This window comes from Pinus tabuliformis, chromosome 3_2, assembly GCF_031772625.1.
Source record: "Pinus tabuliformis cultivar Carrire ecotype Pingquan chromosome 3_2, CPIR1, whole genome shotgun sequence".
NCBI classification, from domain to species: Eukaryota; Viridiplantae; Streptophyta; class Pinopsida; order Pinales; family Pinaceae; genus Pinus; species Pinus tabuliformis.
This window is the reverse complement of record NC_142302.1, coordinates 1,116,472,012-1,116,483,037: the sequence shown is the minus strand read 5'-3', so window position 1 is coordinate 1,116,483,037 and position 11,026 is coordinate 1,116,472,012. Positions and strand designations below refer to the sequence as shown.

At 33.5% G+C, this 11,026-nt stretch overlaps 1 protein-coding gene across 2 annotated transcripts in view; it reads left to right on the top strand.

Annotated features, from left to right (window-relative positions):
* Positions 1 to 8,788: 8,788 nt before the first annotated feature.
* The window catches only part of LOC149184581 (OVARIAN TUMOR DOMAIN-containing deubiquitinating enzyme 2-like), a 96,350-nt gene continuing 94,112 nt past the window's right edge, over positions 8,789 to 11,026 (top strand). Inside the window, exons 1-2 of one of the 2 annotated variants that reach the window (XM_089417618.1) lie at positions 8,789 to 9,098; positions 9,233 to 9,278. In XM_089417618.1, coding sequence (XP_089273744.1) covers positions 9,031 to 9,098; positions 9,233 to 9,278 — 114 coding nt within the window. In that variant the 5' untranslated portion in view covers positions 8,789 to 9,030. The remainder of the gene's footprint in view (positions 9,099 to 9,232; positions 9,279 to 11,026) is intronic. The other variant, XM_089417617.1, reaches the window with a different exon arrangement.

Below are 11,026 nucleotides of genomic sequence, written 5' to 3'. Positions count from 1 at the left end.
AGCCCACTATTGTTATTGTTGTGCCCTCACATTATTATTGTTATGTCGACTTTGATTATATTGTGACCCCTTAGACTCCTATATATAGGAAGGAGGTTTTGTAATTTGAATCATCCAAGAATTGTTCATTTGTGTAATGTAAATGAGGTTGCCCCCTCGAAGAGGCTAATTTTGAAGTCGTTGATCTATATCTTCTTCTATTTTGTGAGCTAGTTGCATAACATTCTACCATTCTGAAAAATTTGGTGTCTCATGTGTGGTTGGGACCTAGGTCAAGAACACATTCACTCACCATATGATCAACCTCTTCATATTTAGTGAAAGCTCTCTCCACCTTAACATCCTCTTCTAGGGCATTAAGGTATTCATTTTGGTGGTCAAGGTCAATTTCTTGAAGGCTATAACAATATCCACAACGTCACTCTCCACCCTCATCTGATGGTTTTAACATTGAATGGGTGCCTTCCCTCAATGAGAAGCACATAGAGCTATACCCACAAGAAGTATAACCATCACTCTATGACCTAGTTCTTTAGGAATAATCTAAACTCTAGATATAGAGCCATCAATCAAATGCCTACTTTCCAATCAAGGATTCAAACTTATTCCTTGACCATCACAATACTCAGGATGTCAATTCTGCAGGACAAACCACATTTGAGTTGCTAAGATGTCTCTAGTTTTAGTCATGACTTATGTTGATACCTTTGACATCTTTTAGACAATACTCCACCATAGATAAATCGTCCTTGAACTCTAGCCCATCATTTCCATTTACATTCACCACCAAATGTACATCGTAAGTGATGTTGTGAGTCCAACACGTGGTTGGTTGCATATCCATCCTACCACATACCCATGTTGCCTAGCTATCATCCCCTTCAAACACCTAATATCAAAAATTTCATGAATTATATTAATTTACATTATATTTTTTTTAATATTATAATTTTTTTATTTTACACCATAACTTTACAACTTTAAATACAATTACTAAAAACACACCTTTGCATCTTTAAAAATATAGTTACTAGGTTTAACATTATGATACATGGAAAATAAAAAAATCAAAATAAAAAATAAAACAAAATGTGACCTCATATTACATAAGCTAAGAGATAACATATATGCATGACCATTAGAATACTCAAGAATATTATGTATATTGCCACACACATATAGGTGTTAAAGGAATATTATATATTGCTAATGTTAAAGGAAGCAAAGCATCAACCTTTTTTTAAGATACCATGGGCTCCTCTTTTCTTTAATGATTCTATTCTTATCATTTTTCCATGGTTCTGTGTGACCAACTATTTTTATAATATTTATTTAAAAAATCAAAACAATAAAGTAGTAATATTTTATATTTATTTTTAAAATAAAAATAAAAGGTTTATATATATATATAATTTAAAAATTTAAATATTTAAAAATAAATAATTAGTATATCATGTAATAATGTGCAATGTTTTCAACCTTATTTTCTTTTTCTTTCCACTTTTTTTACACTTAATGGAAACATGTTGGTGATATTTCTACTTAAAACTACTTGGTCGTCCTTTGTTCTTACCAATATTCTCTAGGTAATGTGCGTGCACACATGCCTCATTCATTTTCCTAGGTTTAAAGAGCATCATTGTCCTTTGTAAATGTTTATGGATACCACCCAAATACTTGAGGAGTACATCCAGTTTTTTGGGATATATACTCTTTCCATATTTTTGAACTTGATGGTGTGCTCTTGGACATTCTACCCTTGATTCTACTAGAAGTGATGCCAATAGATCCATTTGACCTCTTCATACTTGATAGGGTAGAACTGGGTCTTAATGAGGGCTTTAAATACCTCTCACTTGATTACCAGGGGTTCACTCTCCACCTTAAGCATCTCTTTGTGACATTCCCACCAAGTTAGGGCATGGCCCTCTAACTTTAGTCAAGCAAATGAAATATTGTTCTCTCCCACTATGTTTTGGACATTGAAATAATCTTCTAACTATTGCAATCATTGATTTAACTTAATAACACCATTCTCACATTGGTAGGGTTTGATGTTGTCCACTTTCAATTCCACTTTAAACGAAGAATAAGAAGAAGCGACTGCATCGAAACTTGGTCTTCCTTTCTCTAGTTTTTTTTTTTAACTCCTTTTCCGAGTCTTCATTGTCTCCATATTTCTTGTCCAATATAAAATCCGAGTTAGAGTCACCACACTCCCTGGAGGGTTTGAACTTGTTTTCCAGATAGCCATGAATATGACCATGTTGTTAGAGATATTAACGACTTGTGGTTGTATGTCTGAAAATCTCTTTTATGACTCATCTCGTGGATTATTACTCTATTCATTGGCCATGGATAAGGTTTTTAGAATTCATGCCAATTTAAAGATCTTGCAACTTTCCACAAAACCTTAAAGAAAAAATTCTCTAACACCATATGATTTATGAATTATCATGGATATTTGATTGCAACAACTTTTCATGGTAGATTTTATAATTCTCTATATTTTTTGTACTATGCAATATTCTACTGAAGATTGTAGACTTAATATTCATAACTTTAACAAATAAACAATTGAAATAAGTTGAATATTGAAATGAAAGAGGTAGGTAATGACATAATACACATGATGAACACAAGATGTAGCCTTTCAGAAATCCCAACTAGAAGGCGAGGCCTATGCTTTGCTCTTTTCTACTCATTTAGGAAATGCAAGTATAAAGAAAGGGGCACCCACTATGGAGATGCATTGGACACTGTGACTAATATGATTGTTATATGATCTACTATGTCCTTCACTCTCCTTTAATATCTTGCTCCCAATGCTCAATTATACTATGGAATAATACTCAAAACATTAAGAATGGAACCCTTGCCTTTCACAATGACCCAATATTTAACATGTCTTATTGGTCATCCATGGTCGAGGTTAGAGTTTTTGCATGCCTTAACCCTAACTATTTTTAGGGTTTTGGACCTTCTAGAATAATCTCAAAAGTCCCCACATGATTGACTCCACATGTGAAAGTAATGGGAGCTAATGTGGCATTCACTTGGTACCATGGTGGTCAACAAGATAGATCAACTTGCAGGAGACATGATTTCCACACACAAACTCTAATTGACATGATTTTCACATCAATGGAAATATTTTGAAGTGTAGAATAGTTTTGAGAGATTGTGAGTTATGCTAACAATGTCTTGACCAGGCCTCAAACAAGCTTTGAAAGTTTCTAGACCTTGAATCTCCAAGGCAATAACTACCCCTAAATTAGGTATTGTAAATCAATAAATCCTATTGTTTCTACCAATAAAGTAAAAAAATAGACAAAAATTATATGATGATTTATTATAGGTTAGCCAATATGAATAAGCATCAATCTTAAATATAAACCAATTTTCTCTATCATGTGCCTTAAAGAGTTTCAACTTCATTACCATAGATAGATTTTCCTTCATCTTGAATGTGTTTATACCTTCTTTAGCTACTCCAGTTGCATCATGGATTTGTCTCACTAGCAAGAACCCAAGTGGTTCAAGAGATATGGAGTTGCAAGAAAAATTATGACTCTTAATGCAATAGTTTTACCTACGATCTAATAGGCATAATCACATAATTATATCAACTTGTGATTAGCAAATTATTTGAGTTTTTCTTTTTCTGGGATGAGAGCCAAAAACATAGAATTGAAGGCTACCAATATCTTGCATGAGATTCTAAATTCTTTTATAACCCTTAGCAATTCATATTTAGTTTGTTTAAATAAGCTTATAAAGAATTCTATCATCCTTAGTTGGTAGCTCCCTTAGCCTCTCATTCTCCCCATTTCTCACAAAGCTTGTGAAACAAGAGGTTATTTTAACCACGTCTTCTATTTTTAGAGTAATAGTGATTTTATTATTATTATTATTTAATAAATTAATTGTGTTGTGATTTTAAAATGTCCTAATGTTCTAAGTGTGTTTATTTATTTATTCATTACTACTATTATTATGACTAACTATGGAAATCTTCATATTCATAATTTACGGTTTCATGTGTTTGGTAGATGTCTTTGAAGCGGCCTACTCCCTACTCTACAACGTCTTTGAAAGTCTAGATGGCTTTTGAGCCATATTCTTTTTCCATCTCCCATATAATATTGATTTCTTGAGTATGTTTACAAAAGGAAAATTTTCGAGTTCTCCTCTCCTTGAGCCGCCTAAATTACTCTAGTTCTAAGTCTTCATGTTCTTCCTTTTTTCTACTAGTGGTTTCTTCCTATATTGTTCTGATGGTTTTAATTTTTCTCTTGCCTCCACATTGATACCTTCCATTAGATCCTCATTGGTGTAAATTTGCAATATTGCCTTCAGTCACTGATAAATATTTGATGTGACAATGGTTACAATAGTCATTTGAATATTTGCACTGATGTGTAGTGGTTATGGTTTTATTTTCCTTTCCTTTTGTTGATCCATCCTAACTACTTTATTTTTAAGTTTTCATGTTGCTTAATTTTTTTCGCGAATGATTTCTTCCTTTGTTGTTCCGATGTTTTTAATTTTCTTTTGTCTCCTCATCTACACTTCCCACCAAATCCTCATTGGTGTAAGCTTGCAATACCACCTTTAATTTCTAATATGTATTTGGTGTGATTATCAATATTACGATGGTTACAATGGTTGTTTGGATCCTTGCATTGATGTTTAGGTTGTGGTATTATTTTCCTCTTCTTTCCACTTCTTCGTGCCCTCCTCGGAAGAATATTTGTAGTCTTTTGCTTAGAACCACTTGGTTGCCCTTGTTCTTACCCATATTATTTGGATATTATCCTTCACGTAGGCCTCATCAAACTACTATATTTTTAGGTCTTTCATTGCTTCTTTTTTATGATAGTGGTTTCCTCCTTTGTTGTTCCAACATTCTAATTTTTTCTCTTGCCTCATCATTTATACCTCCCATTAGATCCTCATTGGTGTAATTCAACAATATTGCCTTCAATTTTCAGTAGATCTCGTCCATCCTTGGAACTTTTAGCACAAGCCCATGGTATTGTGCCCTTCTTGATTCCTTTTGATTAGTAGCTAATTGAATGCTTATTGATCACATGCACTATCATAAAAATACTTTCATCTTGATTTTACCATATTGACAAAGTCTTATTCCTACAACAAACATGGGTTGAACTCAGAACTTGGTGGTTTATATGGCTTTTTTACAATACGAAGAAAATTGGGTTATGATTAAAAATCCCAAGTTCTTATTTTGACTTGGCCTATGATAGGGGAGTGAGAGAGTAGAAACTTTCCTAGTCTGTTCGCTATCCTTGTTTGACTTGTCCTTAAATTCCTCCAAGTAAGCACTAACTTGCATGAAGTGACATCCACTAGATCAACTTCCTCCATTTTGTGGAGGAAAAAATAAGCTAATGGATCTTCTTTTGTAACTCTAACCCAATTTTCCCTCTATTGGTCATGAAGTTTGAGTTCCCTCTAAGAATTATGTTTTGCTTCTTAAATTGCTCCCAAGAAAGCAACCTTTCCCAAAATTCAACCCTACTTCCACAAGGTTAATATATGTTGATAAATTAGTAGGATTATGCCATTTCTAGTGAGTAGACCGCTACTCCCATAGTTAAGTAAAACATGTTTGAGGAAGTTAGCTTAAATAGCTCCTGTATTGATCCAATTGACAATCCCATAGATTTACCCACATAGTCTACCTCTTTAAAATACTAGTCCTTAATATTTTTTTCCAAATCTTCCTAGTTCTTGATTCTTTCTCCCAATTTTCTTGAAGGAGGATGATTCCTTGTTTGTGAAGCTTTGGGTGCCTTTTGAGAGTTATTTTTTCGTAGGGTTAGCAAGGCTCCTTCCATTAAAATGATTATTATCACGATCAACCCTTTTCAAGGGCATGATTGTCTCTAAGGGCCCTATTTAAGATTTTATGCTTCCCTTGCATAATTTATTTGCTTACTTTGTTTTGAGCTATTATGATGTAATATTTTCTTCCCCTTGATGGGGGGTGATTCTCACTATTCTTGTTTTGTCCTAGCCCTCCCTCTATTCCATATTTTTAAGAGAGCCATGGCTAATTGCTGAGATTGAAGGGAATTTAGGAAAATTAGAGGATTTTGTGCTTTTCCCAAAGATGGACAATGATTAACCTAAACTCACGTCTAAATAAAATAGTGAAGGGAACTCAGTTCCTGAGGCATAATGCTTGCTAAGCTTTTGCAAATGGGGTAGCAAGGTAATCCCAAAAATATATCTAATTCGTTTTCCTTATCATTTTGATAGGGAATATGGTTGGATGCTTACTTACAATCTCCCTCAAGCTTTCTCGGGACAATGTTAATGATATTATCATTCCCTAACCCTTGATTAGGAGAGGAACCCTTCCCATGATTTAGGGAGTTTAAGAGTTGTGGGCCATCCTATCTCTTGACATAACATTTTAATTAATGGATTTTGAAATCAATTTGAGAGATAAGGGTTTAAATGACATACTAGAGATCAAAAGCAATTATGCCTCTAATGGAGGATTCTAGAGTTTTGTTGTGGGTGCTAGCATATCAACGTCATAGAATTGCTTCAAGGGTTCTAGATGTTCCATTTTATGATCTCCCATTACTTGTTTACCTTTGCCCTCGTCTTCTTTCCCCAACCTTTGCTTAGAGCCTCTAAAGATTAACTCTCTCTTAAGAGATGATGAATTTAGGCCAGGTTCCTCCGCATTCACTTGTTGTATGATCATAGGAATGACACCTAACACATTGAAAAGTTAACATGGCATAATCAATATGTTGATGAAAGTTCTTCCATTTGACTTTTGAAGACATTTCCTCCACTAAACCCTCCTATAGGGCTACCTCTACTAGGATTCTTGTAATTGAGCCTAATTTGACGATTTGTAATTTTCATCCATATCTAAGAAAGTGCCTATGGAGTTGCCTATTTTAATAGAGACATATTCAAATCAAAATTCCAAGGGAACTCTTACTAATTTGACCCATATTGGTTGCACATAGGACTTCTCATCCCTTGAGTTGAGCCTGGACTTTAACAACTAGTGACAAAAGCGTGTTATCCCACCATTAGCACTTCTTGATCACCCCATTGACAAGTTTGTTGGTTTGAAAGATAAATGCTAATCACCCTCTCACCAATAGCTAAAACTCAAGCATATAACCACTCTATGGCTCCCATGTTTCCTTCATCCATAACCTCAAATTGCATTTAGAGATACGACAACCAAAAAACCTTACGACGAGAGCTTATCTTTAGATTCATATGAATGTCTTCCATAAGAAAACACTTTATTCTTTGCTTCGTTTTTATACACCTCTTCCCTTAGAGCTCTTGATTCACTATAAGGTTTCCCTCTCTTTTGTTACATGGAGCTTGGCCTTTTGTTGAATTGAATAAATGGCTAGGGGATCGCCACTCACCTTAGTTGTCTAGTTAGTAGACATCATAAGTTACCTCCCTTCTTGCGGAGCTTCAAATTAATTAACATAATTGACAAAGGCAAAATCTTCCTTGAAAATATAACTTCAAACTCTTTCAACACCTTATTGTGCTTGCATGAGAAATAAATATGGTTGTGATGCACCAAATTGTTCCTTAACTTCGAGCCTCTTGGAATATGAATTGTGTAGTTTGTTAGATGATCTGAGGTATTTTATGTGCTTATTGTTTGAATTGACTCTTATTATTGACCCATCTTCTGCCAGTCTATCCAATTTGGAAAGGTCTTGCTGGTGTCTGCTTATTCCTTTGTGAACCTCATAATATTGGATATCACCTAGGCCAAGAATGAAACTAGGGTCCTTAGCAAAAACATAACTCTCTTCCAAATTATACGCTGAAAAATCAAGGAGATCCTCATACCTAACCATCGAGATCTCCTTAATCTTTGAAGAGGATAAACTTGCTATTAGAGATTTATGGAATTAAACTATATGATTTTTTTGAAACATCCAATGTTTCAAGTGTATATTCCACAATCAACAAAGATAATTAAAATGCAATAATGATGAAACAAGTGTTTGTGATGAAATATAAGGATGAGATTGAAGCAAATCATCGGAAGAAGCCATTATGAATTGAAATTAAAATATCCCAAAAAATATCAATAATCACAAAATCTATATACTTGATTATAGAATTTGAAACAAAAGATAGACTAAATCAAAAATCCAACTTAATAAAAAAATTACAAAGAAAAAATTTAAAAATAAAAAGAAATAAAAAAATAAAAAAAATTTTAAATAATAAATTAAGGTTAAATAAAATGCTAATCATAACCCCTATTCTTGGGAAAGAATTCATAATTATACATATGTTATTGAAAATTTTAATTCAACATTAATTATACATATGTTTTTGAATTTCTTAATTAATCATTTAGATAATTTTTATAGAAAACACTTATTATAATAATTCCATAATAAATTTGTATTTACAAAATAAAATGCACTTTTCAATAAATTATTTTTTTCACTATTTAAAAAATTAATATTTCAATTGTTTTACATTTTAAAAGTTTTAAGGACATATTTTTGGATAAATTTATTTGAACTATAAATTTGAGCTATCAACCATACATAAATGATGTATTCCACAATTTCTTTAGATAATTAAATTAACTCTGCCCTATGGGAAATTTTTCAAAACCCTAAATTCATTTATAATTCAAAACAAATTTTAACTATTAAAAAAAACAGGATCGGCACATAAATTGTTTCGCCCAAATTTTGATCAAAATGAATCCATAAAATTGAAAAATGTGTCTAAGAACTATAGTTATCGTATCGGTATGGTATTGAGTATGACAATGAGAGGGTAACGTATTCAAGAAAGTAACGTAGAGAAAAGTGTTTCAATCATACGTACAAACATCAATTTATCTCCTCTGGTTTTTTTTAAAGCAGTAGAACATCAAGTCTGAGGCGGTGAGGTGCAAGAAGGTCTTTTGCCCAGATTACCATTCTGAACTTTTTTGGCTTCTGTGCATTCAAGATTATTTTTTGTTAGAAAATGGATGAAGGAGTGGTTGTGAGGAGAGTCATTCCTGCAGACAACAGCTGTCTCTTCAATGCAGTCGGGTAAACACTTATTTCTGTTTCTTTTACTTTGAATTTTATGACATAGATCTAACTGATTTTTTTTTTGTTTTCATTTGAATTTGGCGAAAAAGTGGCAGAGATCTAATATGATCATTATTTTCCCTTCTCTGCAGTTATGTAATGGAAAACGACAAGAACAAATCTTCAGAATTGAGACAGGTACTTCTCATTTAGTAGTCTACAATCGTGTTTCTGGAAATAAATAAATAAATAGATTATTGACACTTTTATTGTGCTTCATAAAAGCAGTGGGGTTGGGCCGATTCATCAATAACGTTTATTGTGTAATAGTTCATTGAGTCTAGACAGTGTATCCAGTGAATTGAATATGGACACTAGCACAGACCCTCTAAATTTAGGTTTGCTTTACACCTGTAAAGCTCGAGGATGCATATGTTGATAAATGCACAGAGCACACAAATGGCTGGCATTTTAACTAGTAGGATTTCACATATGGAAGAGCTGGGCAAACTTTAGGTGTATATCAGACCTTGATTCGGATGGGTCTGTTTTAGTTCCCTAGTCACAGTGAGGTATTTCTCTCGAACTTTTCAGAGATGATTAGAACAAGGTCCCAGGGAAGTTTACAAATCTTTTTCATAAAAATCCCATTTTGTGTTTCATCACTTTTTCTTGATAGATCTCAGTTAAGAGTTCTTTTATAACAGTACAACAAAGATCTCAGGTGATGTTTCCCTCAAAGAAGGACAAGGAGGCCCAACAAACATGTCTGTTTTCAATAAAATGGCAAGGATTGAGTTTAGTATGATTTAGATTGACAAAACATCTTTGCTCCTAGTCATGTTCAGTGGAAACCCCCTCGACTGTCATGTCTTGTGCTTCCAGATTCCTTGTTGGTAATATTTGTTCTTAATCTAAGACCTGGAAAACTTTGTGGATCTATAGTTATGGCCCATAGGATGGTTATTATGTCACTTGATTAACGATTGTTGATGATGATTTAATGTCGAATACCTGTATTCAGTGCTTGGGGTTCTCAGACTGAGCTTTCCAGAACTTTGTGAGTTTTCCAGTCTGTAATACCCCTCTTTAGTAGGTGTACATTTTTATGAAGATATTATATTGGTTATCCTCAAACTTCTTGTTAGAAAAGTTCGGTGAAATCCTTTGAAATGACTCATATTTGACAAACAAGATTCTACATACATACATATATATTATTACTAGCAGTTTGCAATAAGTCTGCATTTGCCTCGGTGGGACTTTCCGAAGAATACGTAGCAGGAAGGTGAGCATTTACCACACGAGTCTATGCTTCAACATTTATTATCAGAAGCACTAAGATATGCTGGATATCATTTAATGCTTGACAAACTCCCAAATAGATTGGAACACCCTTGGACAAAGCTGACTTGTCTACTGTTGCAAGCAGCAGTTAAGCAAGAAGGAAACCTAAAAGAAGTTCTGCAAGTGACAGACGAAAATGCTAAAATTCTCAGCAATTCAATATAAGATTATCCAAGGGTCTCCGTGTTTCAGGTTGATATTATTAAATAAGCATGGCCATCTAGATTCTATTCTCAAATAGATTTATCATTTATGTCATCCCCTTAAGCAGGTTTTCCTCTACTAGTTATGAATTTGGACCATAGTTTTCAACAAATATAGAAAAGATGAACATGACTGTCATCGTGTTACTATGCCTAACGGTTATCAATCAGTTGTTTGAAAATTGAATTATGAAGCCCATCCCCTTGTGATAATCATGCTGTTGAAATTTAAAACTGAACATGATCAGGATTTCAACTCATGGTTCAATTCCTAATATCTGGAGTTAGACCATAAGGTCTTTAATTTGTCACAGTTATGGGTTAGTTTTCTATTAAGGGAGTATTAGTGTGGAACAAAATCCCAACATAGGGATATGCCACTGTAGTAAGATAATT